Here is an 18,179-nt window from a genome sequence, read left to right on the forward strand (position 1 = left end):
AAGATTTAAGTCTGCGAAAGCAGTAGTAGGCCATGAAATTTATTTTTAAAATAATAATGTTGGTACTGGAGCTGTCAAAAACTAAAACAAACATTAAACAAGCAAGATAATTATTTTAATTATATTTTTAGTTCAAATTTCCATATTTTAAGAACATCCCTAATAACGTTGTAGATTTTTTAAAGTTTCCAATTTTACAGTTGTTCACGAAATTTGAAACTTTATGCTGTGGTGGGTGTGAAAGCTCATTTAGAACAACTTATTCTCAAATTAATATTTCTCCAGATGAATTACAAAATAATTCATCATTTGTATTCTTTCAGAAAATTAGGTTCGATTTTCATGTATCTATGATAAGACCGATATTGGCAAATTACCTAGTTCAAAATCAGTCTCATCTTGGCAAGTATTTTCCCCGCCCACCCACCCTTTATTTTCTTGGAGGATATATCATTTACCACAATCAGTCTTATCTTATCAAGTACCAGTCCCGCCCACCCGCCCTATATTTTCTCAAAAGATCTATCATTTGCCACAATCAGTCTTATCTTAGCAAGTACTAACTAATAAAAAACTGATTTTGGCAAATGACATACCCTCTAAGAATAGAGAGGGTGGGTGGGCGGGGCTAGTACTTGCTAAGATAAAGCTGATATTGGCAAATTATTTTTTTTAAAGAGGATGTCATTTGCCAAAATCAGTCTTACATGAACAAGTACTAGCCCCGCCCCCCCGCCCTCTATTTTCTTGGGGGGTATGTAATTTGCCACAATCAGTCTTATCTTAGCAAATACCAGCTAAGATAAAACTGATTTTGGCAAATGACATACCTTCCAAGAAAAGAGAGGGTGGGTGGGCGGGGCTAGTACCTGCCAAGATAAGACTGATTTTGGCAAATGATGTATGACTTAAATGACGTATTCTAAGAAATTATTCTTTCCAAATAGGAATACCTAGAATCTCAAGATTGTTTTAAATTTTTCAAAAAAAGAAGTCATAATTTATCTAATTTAAAAAAAAGTGGCAAATTGAAGGTTGGTGATTTGGAGAATCCTCGTGTCATCCCAGTATATATCAAAAACTACAAGGGATAAATTTTGATAAACACATCTCAGAAACTAAAATTTTATAAACTTCAAAAATCGTTTATTCAAAATTGACATATTTTTTTTTTAACAAACTCGGAAATGTACAGTGTATTTTCAAACTTCGTGGTAAAATTGATGACGACTTTCCACTTTTTAGCGTATAGGTAGTTCAGAGTTCTTAATTTTCGAAACTCGTCGACTACTATATGCAAGAAATCAGAAAGTAATTCCACAATTTTTCTATTTGCAGTCAAATGTTGGTCCTCTTCTTGAAGTAAATATATAAAATAATACGTCTGAAAAAAAAAACAAACAAAGAACTTTCAAAAATACGTCATTCTCTATTTTAACACTTCGACAACATTTTGATTTAAAGTTGGCTACGATTAATTAAATAAGTGACGGGCGCGCCAAATTTCGCTAAAAAATTAAAACAGAGACAGAGAACATGTCTCTATTCTTCACTTGTATATGCTTTATTGCGTTATTAAGCTTTCTCAAACATAGGCATACATTTTTTAAACCAATTAGTCTTAAAAAATACAGAAACGCAGGAAGAAGAAATCAGTTTTAATCTAATTGAAAATATATTTCTACAAAGTCTTATAATCTACGAACATCTTACCCAAATTTCGAAGAAATCTCACACCTAATCACTGAAATAAACTCAAAAGATGAACAAACTGATGTGATTTTTTGCTTTGGAAGTCTAAACATATTGCTCAAATTTGTTTACTAATCCTTGCTAAAAACGATGACGTCATTTCAAATTACCTATTTAAAAGTCCATCCGCAACTTTTACCTGTTCTCTTTAAGATTACATAAACCTAGTACTGGAAAGAACAGAAATTACTCGCAAAAATTATTCTTTTATACAATCACGACTGTCAACACAAAATAATTTTTTATACCAAGGTCGATTGTAAACCACATTCGTTACATTTAAAAAATTAAATTAAAAATTAGCTGTAATTACCTCCGGACAGGGTTCGCGACATAACATTTATTAGAGGAATTTTTGGCTACGGCTTCGTACTCTAGATGTTATATTTATTCATCCCAAAAGTAGTTTATACTTTGACAATAAATTTCTAACATAAGAAATCCATAATAATATAGTTTTTTTTGAAATGGAAGACCCAATTTTTGGACATTTCGATTAGACTGTATAAGTGTAGTTTATTTTCGAAAATTCCGATGCCACGTTGTTCCAATTCGACTGAAATTTTTTAACGTCGTTCACAAAAGGGTTATTTTAAAATCTAGATTACAATATTTTGTGAAAAGACAAATAAAAATACGCGCTTTACTATGCTATAAATAAAACTGTGTTTTAACATAGAGTGTTTATATAAAAATTTAAATGGCAATTTTAAATATCTTCTCAAGCTATGAAACCACAAAAACCTGAAGTTATACAATATAAAAATACATTCATCAAATGAGAAATAGAAATATTTTTGCAAGAGCGTTCTGGACTAGGAAACATTCGAAAACGGAACATTTGCCATGTAGCTTATAAGCAAGCAAAACAGACGGAGTTGGGAAACGAGTACTAGAGGTTATTAGAATGTTAATATAAAAATCAGCCAAAAGATGTCACATTACATATTAAAAACTAACAAAATAATTGGGTGCTCTTATTTAATTATTTTTCAAGTAGAGAGCAAAAAGAAAAGCAGATATAGGCATGCGCAATATCAACACGTGTCACCACAGATAATTTCTTTTATTGATTGACAAATTATATTAAGTTTTTGATATTTTATGACACCAAAAAATAGTGATTATTAATATAAAACAAAGACTGTTTTCTGCATATACGTAGAACCTTAATTGTGACAAATAAAATCTTCCTTATTGTATACGTAAATATCTCGTTTCCTTTTTCAGTAATAAGTTGCAAAAAATATAATTCTATTTGACATTACCGGTGACAATACGTACAATACTCAACTTGTCGTTAAACTACGCATTTATCGTAGACACACATAGACTTACTGATCTGTCGAATCACCTAGCTTCACTTACATTAACCTCGCTTTTCCGTTGAACATAGACCATTTCGTCTTAATAGAAATGATATTTTCATTTAATGTCTGCAATGAAGCTCAATCGTATCGTTTAATTACGTCAAATCGTAAACGATGTCTTGGGTTGTTACTTTACGTCGAAATTCCCTTTTGGAAGGGTTAGTTGCCTAGCAACTAATTTGATGGTATTAAAATCCCCAAGTTTCCAAGTCTTGCGGCAGCGTCTTAGACGAGCAACTCGAACTAATTAGACAATTAATAAAATCACTCCTTATTAGAGTCGGTATTAGCAAGTTTTGTCTAATTAATTAAATCGCGGGATTAAGTGAAAGGGAATAAAAACAACAGGGTCATGGTGAACTTTCATTTTAATTTTTGTTCAGAAACAATATTAACTTATAAAAAAATAATACATTTGACATGTACTCAAGAAAATAATCGCTGTAAGAACTTTAACAAAGAATACATGAGCAGAGTTAAAAACAAGAGCAGGTATTGTTTATGTACAGAAGAGATCACTCAAAAATTTTCGAATCGACGTTACAGATATACTCTTCGGGGTGCCGCGGTCGAGTGTGCGCAAGCGCGAGCGGCTAGCGTAAACTCGACGGAAGCACCGACCAAAACGAGAACTTTGGTATTATTGAAACATATTCTTTATTAAAGCGACAATCTGTTCAGTTATTAACACTTTACACCAATCACATTTGTTAACTGAAGACGAGGATAAATACCGGACATGAATACCTATTTAGCCTGTGCATATAAATTAACGAACTAAACACAACATAGAATGAAACAGAAAGTACTTCCTTGCGCTCTAGGTGGCTAAACAAATAATCACACCTAAATAAAACTTAACTTAAAATGAGACAGGAATGCGTGTAACACGCAAAAGGAATGGATCACGGAGTGTTGAAGGAACGAAGACTTCTGTAGCCGAAAGGATAACTCATTCACACTTAGAAATACAACAAAACAAAAACTAGAAACAACGATGAGTAAATATTGCATCTAAAAAATGAAACAATGTTGAAGGTCTCACTTATCGTCGTTAAATTAAATTTGATACCAATATTTTTGGCAAGTACTGTACAAACCTGAATATACATCTATAAAAAACCATTGACTAATACTTGCAAGTCTTATTATAGTTATAATATATCTAGAAGTATCACAAATAAACTTTAAGGATTTCATGTTCACTAACTTATTATCACATGACTTTATATATTACAAAACACATTCACTCACGGGCCTGTCAAATCACAGTGGATAATTGATTAGGATCTGGGAAGGACTAGGTTAGGAGCCAGAAGTCCTCATAAGGATCAAGGTTTACAAAGACCGAATTTAACGGCAGACACTTCTGCATTATATTTCTTTCTCAAATTCGGAAATTTGACAAAGAAAAACTAATTCTGTTAAGCACTCACACAACGCTTTAACAAACAGAACCTAGAATACCAAACCACATGCATAGCTACTTATTCTATAATTTATCCAACTTAAGTGTGTAGTTTTTAACTTTCAATTATCTAACAATTAAACTGATGCTTAATTAAATAAGTGCACTGTAGAATTACTTAGACTTATGTATGGTGAAATACTACACACTTAAGCCCTGTTTTCCTCGGAAATCCCACTTTAACATTAATTTTTATTAGTTAAACCTATACTCAGTCTTTTGTTACTATGTAAAAAACGAAAACAAATCAATACTTCTTAAATTAGGTGACAGTTAACAATAACAACTTTCGAGTATAGGTTCTCCTTGTTGATAGTTAAATAAGTTTCTAAAGAACCCACCCTCTTGATCCTGGTAAAACCTGGCTTGAGTTTCTTGACTGTTCCAAGTTGCCCCACCCCGGTTCTACAAATTGTCTATAACCCCCGGTACCCTAAATAAACAAACGTAATTATAAACCCCAAAACCAAAACTACCAACCTGTGTAACTTCATATTCCATAAAGTGTTGAAAGTCTTTCATTAAGTTGTGGTGGAAACTGATCACTAAAACGCCTCCAATTATCTGGACCCACTTGCGTTTTAAAACTGTGTAAAATCTAACGCAAAAAAAATTAGCCTATCACAACGCTTAAATGTATTGCGACGAACCTTGATAAAAGCCTCTTTCAGGTCATCTTTGGGCGTAATCCATGACGCTACCGCATCACAGAAGAAAATAAAATCATTCACTACACCTCCAGGGTTCAACTGGATCATTTGACACATTCCACGAAAAGCATTGTCTTTTTCTTCGTTATCTCTGATATTTCGCAACGATATGCACCTGCAATGATTTCGATAAGTTCGGGCTTTTTTATCCCCCGGGACTTGTTTGTAATGCAAGTGTTTTGACACGTTTCGCCAATTGGATAGGATCGGATCGGTTAATCAGAAGTGGGATAATTGCATACGTACCATCCAACTCTCGACTCTAGTTTTATGGAGGCAATTATAATAATAATTATCCCACTTGGAAAGAGAAATTTGTCCTGTTTTGTTTGACTGTTACAGTTCAAATTTCCCGTTTTTTTTTTTTATTTTGGCTTAAATTTTCGCAGCGATTGTCAGAAACACTTAGCGGCTTCTTAAAGCTTGTGCAACTGGTTGTTTGCTGTGTCACACTTGCTTTGTTACGTCAATGACAGCCCTCTTCAATTGGGTGATTTTGGTATGAATTGAAGAGAGTTGTTTTTTATTGTGAAAAGAGGAAGCATTGAAGGACAATTGCTAATAAAAAAAGCTTGCTTCCTCACAACAAAACAATAAAAACAAATCAACGAAACTAATTGGATTAATAGGTAGAAATAAATAATAAAAAGAGGGTTTACAGACCACTGTCGTACAAACTGTTGTAACATGGGCGCGACATCATGGGGGCAGACAAAACCTAGTCGACCAATTGTTATGGCTATACCGAGAACAAAAACAACAAAAAACTCAACTTAATTACAAATAAATCATTACAAGTCATGTAACTATAAATAAGTATCAATTATAGATAATAAAATATGAAATGATAGTAAGTACATACAAATTATGAACAAAATCAGTGCTTGATAAAAACAGAACTGTCTGTAAATAAATAAATGGAAAAATTATATGTAAATACTGAAATAAATGACAGTGTTTGGTCGGTCTTAATACAGTGGATCCCATTTGTTTTTGGCGTTTCACTTTCATGTCACTGGCATAATGGAGACGAAAATACTTCACACAGTGTAACTAAAATAAATACGTTTTGGGAACAGGACTTCGAACAGCAAACAAAAAAACACCAATTCTCATTTTGCATAAGAATTGAAAAATAAACCAAATCAACCTGATTCACTGCAAATCAACCAACAAAAACAATTTATAATTCAGGATTCACTGTAAACAAAGTTCCAATTTTATCAACACTGTTGCACTTAGATGCTCACAAACGCATCTAAATTTGTTGCTAATTTAAGTTACACATAGAACAAGATCCACAAATCAATGAAACTCCAAGCACTCAGACAACACATCAGCGTGAAAATTCTTCATTGATGTGCTTCACTTAACAACTTATCAATAGCAACAATGCTTCGTTAAAAACCATCAATTTCGGCCATTTTATACGAGAAACGTGCACAACATAAACCACTTTCGCTACAAGGACTCAAAATGCACGTTTCTCGCACGGTCTCATAAAACAATAACGACATTTTTAAAACCAGAGGTACATTAAATCCACATGTTGGACTTTAGTGAACGGGGTCGATTTGGGTGTAAAACTAACAAATACGAAAGTTAGTTTTAAGTCGAAAACGCAGTGCCACACCAACAGGTGGCGTTAATATACGTCAAACTGTCAAACGTTACTGTTTCAAAGACCAGAGTGGAACAGCTACAAAACAATTTCGTACCTCACACCACCCTAAAATCTTTAAAAATAAAGACAATCGCAGACACTTGCATTAAAATTAACATGCAGGTTTATAGAGAAAAGTTTGCAACAAAGACTTACCAGTATTTTCTGATAATGTTTTTGGAGTATTTGGCCTGTTAATAATTTCGATCAATTGATTTAATACTAAAGGTATATACGGTCGCGTGTCCGCACCTGTAAACGATTCTTTAGTAACGTACTTGTCAAAGCGTTACCAACATACCAAATTTAATACTAATTTCTCCAATCGCCCATGTCGCGTTATTACACACAGAAATATACTCAGGATTCAAATTCTGCCCAAGAATTGGTAAAAAATCAGGTATACGTGGACGTACGTGTTGAAAACAAGCTTTGGTAAGATCACCGAGTAACGCAAAAGACGACTGCCTGACTTCAGGCATGGAATCTTGCATACAGTGGTGGAGCAAGTCCATTATATTACTATTTTGCACTAATTTTTCTATATGACCATCTAATCCCTCAGCTAAGCCCGACAGCAAATCCAAAGCTACGATCATAAAATCCTTATCGGGAGCATCGAACTGCTCCGGATTTTGCATATTCGCCTGAAACAATTCAATAAGACTCTTTATTTTCCGCAACCGATTGCGGTGCGCGTAATTTATAATTCGTACCATCTGCAGATAAAGCGTATGTTGGACTAAAGAAACGCATCTACAATAGACTGGTTCACAATAGGGCAAAAATCCCGACTGTAAGGCTGTTGCGATGCTCGAAAGACACTAAAATCGACACGTTCAAGTTTTTTTTTTGTAGTGTGAAAGTGTAAACTAACCTCCAAAAGCGGAAAGAGATCTTTATCCTCGTCCTTCAGTATATTCCACTTCTGGATCAGCGGCGGCATTAGCATATTGATAAAGTCGGGTTTGTTCAGATGGTGCCCTACCGAATCGGCCAAAGTGCCAATAGCGTCGTACAAAATTAACAAATTCTTGTGCTGGTATTTAGAAAATGCGAATACTAAAGTTTCTAATATAAAACCTAAATATGGCACAAGTTCGGTGCACGCTTCCTCCTCCAAAGTAGCGAACGCAGAGCAAGCAGCTTCCTGAACCCGCTTATTCCCGTCGAGAATCTTCTTAAGTAGTTCAGTCATTAAAGGCTTCAGATACAAATCGTGGGGCTGAGCGACCACCCAGTGTGAGTATCTGCTCAGCGTCCAGCAAGTTATCGCTCTAACGAGCGCTTTTTTGTCGTTCAAACAACTGAACAAGTACGGGATCAACTCGGGCAGGTAGTTCACCATTCCCGACATGCATCCTTCCGCGATAGCACCTAGGGCCAATATTCCCGACTCTTTGATATTCCAGTCTTGGTGGAACAGCGTTTCCTTGAGGATTGGTGTGAGAATTGGCAATAAGTCTTCCCTGAACACATTTGCGAGCACGTCTAAGGCTGCGGCGCTGCATTTTCGAAGGTTCCAGTCTGACAACGAACCGTCATCTCCGTCGTCGCCGTCGTCAAAATCGTCGTCCGCTTCTACGACGCCGTTTTCGGAATTTGTGCCGTTTTGTTGTGGGTTTGGTTTAATTGTTGATTTTGATTTGTGAAAACGAGGTCTAATATCCTCTTCCCGATCGGGGACCGTCTCGTCCTCCTCTACATCACCCTGAAAACGCAACAAGACACTTTATTATCCCCGCAACAGCAAAATAAATGTAATTTGAACAGAATTCACTTCCAAAAGTTATTTTTTTATACCATCACTGCTGCCAACATAAATATTTACAAGATGAAAATTAGTAATTTCGTTGTGCTGTCTTTTCCCGTCTGATAAATTAGGTGTAATTAAGTGCGAACAGAGTTGGCGACATAACATGTAGACGAAAACATTTTCCCGTCATTTTTGTTGTTTATTTTTCGCCATGTCAACAAATCCGAGCATTTGTATAAATAACTCGTGACAATACAACACATTATTATTCTCAGTTCCTTTTCATCACTTCCAAAAAACTAATGACGTCACTTTAAATATTTATTAAAAAATTGGCCCAAGGTTACTTCTTTGAAAAATTTCTCATAACCTTTATATAGTAAAAACCAGTGGTATAAATGACACCGTTTTTTGGGGGTTGATAAACAGATACATATTCAGTTTTGCAATTCTTGATTTAATCAATAAAATAAATTGACTCAGTCATTAATTTTTTTCAGACAGCCCGTATAAGCAAATCTAAAAAATATTAATGCATTGTTAGATCACAAGTATACACTCATCATACTTTGTACAATTTTTCAGCAAAATTTTGGGACGGCGTCATCAAATTTTCAGGGGGGATGAGCAAAACCATTTTGATCAAAAATTTACCATGCTTATGATAACTTTAAAACATCTCCAAGTTTTTAAACTATTCGATTTTGCAGAGACTAAATTAAATTGCAAAATGTTTAAAAATTTTGATTTTTTTTCCAAAAATCTGGACATTTCGGGTAAAAATTCAATTCGGAGTCAGAAACTACATGTGTAGGACTATGTTATTTTATACATTTTAAAACCCGAAGTAATGTCATCACATTAGTGGTGTAGATGATTAGACAAATTTTGGTTAACGTTTTACCATCTACATTTTTAATATAAATACAAAATTTGACAACAATCGGCCCAGTACTTTCGGAGAATATCTGTCTAATAAAAATCCGGGACGGCAGACAGACGGAAACGGGAGTCTACTTTTTTCGCATTGTAGGGGTCATGAAACGTCGAGAAAACATAAAAGTGGCAATTCGTCCGATGGGCTTACGCTCGGAAAATAAAAATGCGCTTTAAAGTTATACTTTGACAATATGTATTTCATTTAAATTTATAACGCAAAAAATCCAAAATAGCGTATACTAAATTCCAATGCCACGTTGCCAAGTTATTCCAATTTTCTTGAAATTCTTTAGCAACGGTAGAGTACACAACAAATCCGTAGTTATTTTTAAAATCTATTAAAAAATTGGGTTTTTACATTTGCTTAGCACAATTTTGAGACGCCGTCTTCAAGTTTTTGGAAAGTTAACTCGACACAATCAGTTATTATCTAATAAAATCGCTAATAACCGAAAACGAGGACCGACTTTTTCGTATTCTAGAAAATATGAAAAGTCACGAAACGTAGCCGACATAAATCAACTAGCTTCTTTGACTTCGACCAATAAAACAGTTAAATCAAACAAATAAAAGTCAACAAGTGCGAACAATGTAACAATGTTAACTAGAAAACAAAAGAAATAAACCAAACTAATCTCGAGTTAAGTTCACAAATGACCCAGAACAATACAATGCAAACCGCAACGAGTCATCATGGCATTGTCACAATTCCATTATGCAATTTTCCCAAGCAATTAATGCGACAAACCCAACATTACCGAATTAGTACGACCATTTTAAATCAGAACGTTTAAGACTCCGGTTCTATTTTTAAATTTAATCTGTCATAAAATCTCGCGCTAGAAAAATCAGTGACACTTAAAAACTTCCATTAACTTAAAATACAACCGGAACGAGAGCAATTAGCAGCACTTAAACTATTTAAAATCTGACATTAAGGGACAAAAATAAATGCGTATAAAAAACTAGATTAGTGAAATTTTGTGATATGAATATATTTAATATCGTAGATAAGTGATAAAAGCGTGTTGTTGTATTATAAATGTAAAATATGGTGTAGTGGGTGTCACGATGACACAATTTGTATTAGTCTCCCCTAACAAGCTTGTAATAGAAAACGCAATTAAAAAACTGCACATGATCAGAATAATTACATGCAATTTGCAACTTCGTCGAATCGATAAAAATATTTCTCTGATTTAGCATTATATATAAAGTGTTTACTTTCAATTGAAACTTTTCCTATTTACCGAATCGTTATCTTATTATTTTATCGCATTTGAAAAGTTTACACAAACATAACCTCAAAGCAAAACAAAGAAATTACTCATATGTGTGAAATACACGCACTCTTGATAAGAGATTTTATTACATTTATTAATAACTTTGAGCTTTTAATCAGTCAAAAATCGAACTGATCAAAATAAAAACAATGCACATGGCGGCGAAAATTAAAAAAAAAAAAAAGATAAGACTGCAATGACCTTAGCAACTCATAATCAGTAGTTTTTGCATCTTGAAAATAAAATAAAACCAATGCACGTGGAAAATAAAACTTGTTTTGGCTTATCATGTATTTATGATTATATAAATACCATAGCTATCTTTGAAAAAATATATATCCGATTCATACTTACTTTGAGCAATATAATGTCGATTTCTGAATACTTCATACTCCTGACTAACACAGGAATGAGCCTACTGAGGTAAGGTCCTAGAACGTTCCTACACACAGGTTGCTCAGCCAGCGACAACCAAAATTCACAAGCCTCCAGAGCCACCCCCTCATCAGTATCCTGCGTTCTGACTAACATATACTCGATAATATTTTCAATCTGAGGTATGAGCCTATCCAGCCTCACTTCTAACAACATAACTAAAGCCCTACACACATTTTTGCGAACCTCTGGATCGTCATCAGTGGCAACATGAAACAAATTCTGGAAAAAAAAAATCTGTGGGCGTGGTCGACACAAAATCACGTCTTACCGTTAAAAAAGAGTCGATGTGTGACATGAGGGCTTTCGCACGATGTGTTATAAACTGATTCACACAGCCGATGGCATAGGAGCGGATTTTGGGACTCGAGTGGTTAAAAAATTGTAAAAACTTGGGTATTAAAATCTCGAGGGGTCTGTTTGTGGTGTCGGCGTCGAGGGCCTCAGCGGAGTCTTCGCAGATTTTCTGCAGGGCGCCGAAGGCCCCTTCGCATACGTTGTAGTCCTGGGAGTCCAACATTGTGCATAAGGCTGGTAGCAGCTCAGGCCACGACGACAGGTCGCCTTTGCTGGCTATTGTGGTGATGAGGATTCCCACCGTGGCTCTGATCAAGGGTGACGGGTCTCCGACGGCTTGTAAACACTCGTTTTTAACAAAATTCGTTACATTGACTTGCAGGTTAGTGTAATGCGTTTTAACATTGTTCTTCAATATTAAACCGCTCAACGACCTGGTGGGCTCATCTTCTGAGGTTAATTTTGTCAAAACGAACATCAGGTAGTTATTGAAGTCGGGGTATTTGTTCAGCTCCTCTAATTTCTGGATTCGGCGTTAAGGAAATTAAAAGCTGGGAAGCGACGCGGCCGAAAAGGGAATTCCGAATTCGCTGATAAATACCGAAATTATGTAAACAAACCGACAATCGGCCAAAACTGAAAACCAAGTTATGCAAAAGTTCGGGATTTAACTGCGGGGTTTTCCGACGATTTCTGGAATATTTTGCAACGGTAATTAGAAAGGATACTTGCTGCACAGTCCTTTGGGTTGCTGTGTCTGGTGATTGTGATTCTTTGAGTAAGGTTAAAATTTCCCTTAGTCCTTCTTGTTGAGGAGTCCACTCCATTTTCATGTCGTTTTTTGTTTAAACAACACTCGTAATAATCGAACGGTTGCAATTTGCACGTTTTGTTATAAAATTACAAAAGATGAGGCCGAGGCCGACATCGAAGTTCAGCACAAATATTTCACTACAAAAGAGGGGGAAGATACCGGAAACGGAAAACGAAGCGGCGACGCGATTTTGAGTACATATTCAAATTTTAAACGAAAAAATACCACGTTATTTCGCACTTAAAAATAAACGACCTAATTCTGCATTCGTTTCACCTAATTTACTCATCAATTCTCGCTAATTTGTGTTTTCAAGATTACAACAAAAAAGCGCGCGAAATTCAAAATTATCGTTGGTGTCAATAAACAACATACCGTACATTAATCGGCAAATCTCTTTTATGCATGTTTATGCGAACACAAAACCGTAACGTTTAAAATTAATTGCTTTGTTTAATAACGCCAACTATAAATAAATAATACAAACAAATCAGTGATTACAGCATCGTAAAAAACGTTTAGTATTATTTTTTAAAATTTTCCTTCCCACTTTATCAGTAAGAAACACGAAATTTTCACAGCTCGTACAACACAAAAATGTACATTCCCCAATTCCGCTTTTAGTCTGTCACACGATATTGGAGTAGCAGCAAAAACTACATTATTACTAGTTAATTTTGAAAATGTCAGTTTGCACCAAGACGATAAAGTGTAAACTGAAGGTCGACATTTCGGTTTTTGATTTGTTATTTAAATGATTTCGTTTATTAGGCAAACTGACGAAATTTGTCTAATTATCCCCACCAACAATTTGATGACGTCATCTGAAATTTTTTCAAAGTACTTCCTACGTAAATTTTATAAAATAATCTATTTCTGAACTTGCGGTTCATTAGTTGGACCTTATTTTCACTTCGGACGTCTAGATTTTTGGCAAACAAATCAAAATTTGAAAAGTGTGGTGGTTTAAATCAAACGTTTTAATATACATTATGAAAAATTTATTACCCACATTCAAAAATTACAATCAAAATAACATACATTACACACATTCATAAAAAATCCTGTTTAGGTATAATGCACATTTTTTAATTCTTAATATTGCTAAGCCACATACCACATACAAGAAACACAAGACATTTAGGTACTAAAAAAAATAATTAACTGATTTTATACTTAACTGTGCCGTTTCTCTTATATGTGGTAAATGGCTAAGTCATATAATAAAAATAAACAACAAATAAAAACTGATAATTTAATTAACTGAGTTTACACAGAACTGTTTTATTTCTCGTATAGGTTGCATGTGGCTTGTAACGTTACTTCTTTCTATACGACTGAGTTCTTCTTCGATTAAAATATTTTTGTCTGTAGTCAGTTGCCAGCTGCTTCGACATTGCCAAAAAAGTCGCCATGTTGTCGAGCAGTTCCTCCCAATTTTCGCAATATGCTAAAAGAAAAAAATTAACAGGTTTCAGATTCAGTCTTACACTATGATAAACACAACACGCTCGTAGATTTTAGTGGTGTAAAGAGTGCTTGAAACAGCTTACTTTAAGTGCGCGCGCAATCAACAAAAGTAAACGGGTTTCTCAGTATGTCTCAACATGTAAATTTAATAAATAAATACTAACCTTCTTGGTCATAATCCACTTCATCAGTCATTCTCAACAGTTCTGCTCCGTTTTCGTAGGATTCCAATAACAGTTCGATAGTTTTTTTATGATTGCGTAACAGGTCTTCTTTAGCAAGTTCCTGTTGAGAGATGGGTTGTTGTAGTTTCGACATTTCTGAGGTCATACCATTTTCCTAAAACGATTTGTTAAACACACACTTCTCGAAAAATACACAACTTACATTTAAAAATTTACTACGATCATCTTTTCCTTCATCTGATGTAGTGTTAGTTTGCAAACTGCCACCTTTAAGTTCTTTGACTCTGTTACCATATCTTAAAGTGTTTAAGGTGTTTTCACACGAGCCGACTCCAGGCGATACCATGACAATCATACATGTACGTGAATTGGGACCGATAAACGAATCTCGCAGGACTTGAGTCAGTTTACTGACTCTGAATGGTAGATGAGCCCCCTTTCTACCTAACGCTCTTATACACTCTTTCAAGGCGAGAAGAGACTTGTTTATTTCAGCACTTTCAATTCCTACGAGAAACTCTCAATCACTTAATCCAGTTTTAGCTACTCTGTTTGGCATACTAATGTACACAATAATAATAATACTAATACTTACTAGTTTGCTTGTCTTCCGACGACGTATCCGCGCCTCTCTCATTCCCTGCTAAATCAATTAGAGAGAACTTCCCATACACCTTCTCCATATTTTTGTTCGTTCGCAGATAAATCTGAAAGACTGCGTGAGACCTCGACGAATGTGAATTAACGGAAGTTCTTCCAGAGGATCGCTGTTGGTGACCCTTTTGGATGAGCTTCAATACATCGTCAGTCGAACAGACGATTTTTTCTGCCAATCCAACGACCTGAACTTCCTGATGTCCGTCTTCAAGTATTCTTAATCTCTGTTTATTATTCAGAAGGTCGAATACTTCCCCGGAATAGATCTCAAAGAAACTTGACGAAATCACGAAATCTAGATGACGATATTTTGAAGACGTGGCCAGTTTGAACACGTCCACTGCAGTCATGGCGTAAATTCCTTTACGAAAATCTTGGTTCTTGCCAGTGAAGGTACCCCCCATGGTGTGGGTTTTACCAGAACCCGTTTGCCCATATGCGAAACAAGTGGCCAAGCCGCCTTCGAAGATCGTGTTAACTAGGGGTTGCGCTGAATATCTGCAAAAACGAAAATGTTACATGTAACAGTGGAAAAAAGACAGTTATTTATTTTGCCATGTTTTTCGCACAGTGAGGTACTTTTTTTGACATTTCAAAGCCACCAAAATCATTTGTGGACACGTTGTATCATCTAGGACGCTCATTGGTGTTTGGTAAAGGTTTGTGGCGGCACAATAACACGTCGGTAAGCAGAGACAGATAAGTGGCTTCGTGGTCTAGTGGTTAAGATACTTGCCCGGAGAGAGCAACATCTTTCTCTGCTTACCTACAGCTTAAATTTAATTTGATTTGACATACTTGTATACCATTTCGTTGGAGCACGTCTCGTCGAAAGCATAATCAAACTTGAATAAATGATTTTCTAAATATTTCGTCAGATCGACTTTGGTTTTAGGTTCGTGCACAATAACTTGGTTTTCGCTTGGGATAGTTATTACATCCACTGCTTCTTTTCTGTTTAATGGTCTTTTCCTGACACAAATCGTTATTACATTGTTTTGGATTCCATCTTTGTCACTTAGTGGTTGAATGTTTAAACCACTCCGATATTCCCTGCAAAACACAATTACAGCAAATCACACACGCAAAGAAAATTTTAAATTACGAAATCATATGTAGTAACTCTTGATGGGCGTTCCTGGGGGCTACTCCCTGGACCTCTCTACGTGTTCCTCGTACTAAAAATTATAATTTACCTTTCTACATCTACATTTTTAAGAATAACACACCCCAAGTAGAATTTCCGCGTGCGGTCGCCATCATACAATAAAAGACACAAAAACGAAACACAAAAACACAAGAAGATAACGAACACATTCTTTATAGAGGGACGACTCGAACTTTCTCGAATTGAATTAGTTCTTGATAAAAATATGAAGAAGGTAAAAACAGCCGATGGAAATAAGACCTACAAGATTTTTTTCGAATTTTATATTTTCTTGTCATAAAATAAGGGATCATGTAAGTGGGATTTACAAACTTGCTGTTGAGGTTGAAGTTCCCGTTGCAGTTGCTGTTCCCACTGACGTTACTTTTAGGGCTGAAAATTGTCATTTATAAACTCCGTATTTAAAGGGGTTGTAGAAAAAAAGTGGCGGATTTAAGTTGTTTACTACAAAAATTTACTATTTTGAACATGCTTTAAGTTTCTTGTTGTCGAAATAAGTCTACACATATTAAGAAAAAAAAAAGCAAAATGTAGCCCCCCCACCCGCCCTGTCTCAATTGTGATGATTTTTTTTATTCGTCGTGAGCCAAGAAGGCGGAGCTTAACTGCAAAATCCTTATTTCTCTACGAGAAATTAAAAACATGTATTTGAGTATCGTGTTGTTCAAAGAATACAATGTACTTATATTAGTAAAAATAAAGTCAAAGATTAGGCGCCACCTATATCCGCCCCAATCTCAATTCTCAATTATGATGAATTTTTCATTCGTTGTCAGATCGAGGGACGGGGCTTAATTGCAAGATCCACATTTGCCTATAAGAATACCATTTCAAACATGTTTTAAGTTTTTTGTTCTGAAAAAACGACTACGTATTTAAAAAAAAGAGGCAAAATATAAGCCCCGCCCACCCCCCCTATCTCAATTGTGATGATTTTTTTTTAATCGTCAAAACCAGAGAAGCGGATTTTAATTACTAAATCCTTATTATTTCTCTACAAGAAATTACATAGCATGTAAGACACGTTTTTGAATATCGTGTTATTTAAAGAATACTACGTATGTACATATATTAAGAAAAAAATTAAAGCCAAAAGATTAAGCCCCACCCATACCTGCCCTGATCTAAATAGTAATGACGTTTTCATTCACTGCCAGACCTAGGGGGGGAACCTAATTGCAAAATCCACATTTCCTTACAAAAATTTACCATTTTAAACATGTTTTAAGTTTCTAAGAATATAAAAATCATCACAATTGAGATGGGTAGGGTCGGTGGGGTTTATATTTTGCCTTTTTTTTTCTTAATATACATTGTATTTAACAACACGATACTCAAAAACATGTTTGTAATTTCTTGTAAAAAAATAAGTATTTTGCAGTTAAACTCTGCCCCCTTAGTTCACGACGAATAAAAAAAAATCATCACAATTGAGACAGGGCGGGTGGGCGGGCTTACTTTTTATTTTTTTGTTTGAACATGTGTAGACTTTTTTTCACAACATGACACTTAAAACATGTTTAAAATGGAAAATTTGTGTAAGGAAATATCGATGCAAAAACCGTGTTCTAAGCTTCTTGTTGTGAAAAGATGACAGTCTATATTAAGAAAAAAAAGGCAAAATATAAGCCCCGCCCACCCGCCCTATCTCAATTCTGATGATTTTTTTTATTCGTCGTAAGCCGAGGGGTGGAGCTTAATTGTAAAATCCTTATTTTTCCACGAGAAATTACCATGTGAAATATGTTCCTAAGTCATCGTGTTACACAAAGAAATCGTAGAAAAACGAATTAAATATTTAATTCGATTAATTGAACAAAGGGTTAAAATGTGGAATATGAGCCCGTGATTGATTAAAACATGCACGTTGCCTAGCAACAGACCTCAATTAAAAGTTAATCGCGAATTAACTTTAATTTCGCTTTGTATAAACCGGGTATAAATGTATTAATTAAAAAAGACGATCAAAAAGGAAGCCCCACCCATCCGTTTCGATCTCAATCGTGATGAATTTTTCATTCGTTGTCCGACCGAGGGGCGGAGCGTAATTGCAAAATCGATCGCAATATATAATATAAAACAATATATACACAATATATAAGACAAAATAAAGTGTATTTTCAAAATCTAAAAACTGAAAGATCTGATTAAACGTTTCAACGCTTCATAGCATCAAAATTGGAAACAGTATTAAATTTTATATTGTTGGCTG

General features: G+C 35.0%; 2 protein-coding genes across 2 annotated transcripts; both read right to left on the reverse strand.

The window, feature by feature from the left end:
- Positions 1-3,472: 3,472 nt before the first annotated feature.
- On the reverse strand, positions 3,473-12,635 carry LOC135141190 (transportin-1). Its single transcript, XM_064072046.1, has 11 exons — positions 12,402-12,635; positions 11,648-12,196; positions 11,296-11,598; positions 7,841-8,674; positions 7,680-7,787; positions 7,265-7,610; positions 7,120-7,215; positions 5,964-6,039; positions 5,241-5,415; positions 5,071-5,188; positions 3,473-5,023 (listed from the first exon to the last, which is right to left on the reverse strand). The coding sequence occupies exons 1-10, from the start codon at positions 12,504-12,506 to the stop codon at positions 5,081-5,083; spliced, it is 2,700 nt and encodes an 899-aa protein (XP_063928116.1). The 5' UTR covers positions 12,507-12,635; the 3' UTR covers positions 3,473-5,023; positions 5,071-5,080.
- A 1,123-nt stretch (positions 12,636-13,758) lies between these two features.
- Positions 13,759-16,353, reverse strand: LOC135141889 (kinesin-like protein KIF2A). Its single transcript, XM_064073465.1, has 7 exons — positions 16,280-16,353; positions 15,905-15,961; positions 15,598-15,852; positions 14,738-15,297; positions 14,345-14,649; positions 14,122-14,296; positions 13,759-13,937 (listed from the first exon to the last, which is right to left on the reverse strand). Exons 1-7 carry the CDS (start codon positions 16,351-16,353, stop codon positions 13,807-13,809), a joined length of 1,557 nt encoding a protein of 518 aa, XP_063929535.1. The 3' UTR covers positions 13,759-13,806.
- Positions 16,354-18,179: the final 1,826 nt, after the last annotated feature.

This window comes from Zophobas morio, unplaced genomic scaffold (assembly GCF_036711695.1).
Source record: "Zophobas morio isolate AGI-343-1 ecotype UQ-CSIRO unplaced genomic scaffold, CSIRO_AGI_Zmor_V1 ptg000044l, whole genome shotgun sequence".
Taxonomy (NCBI): Eukaryota; Metazoa; Arthropoda; class Insecta; order Coleoptera; family Tenebrionidae; genus Zophobas; species Zophobas morio.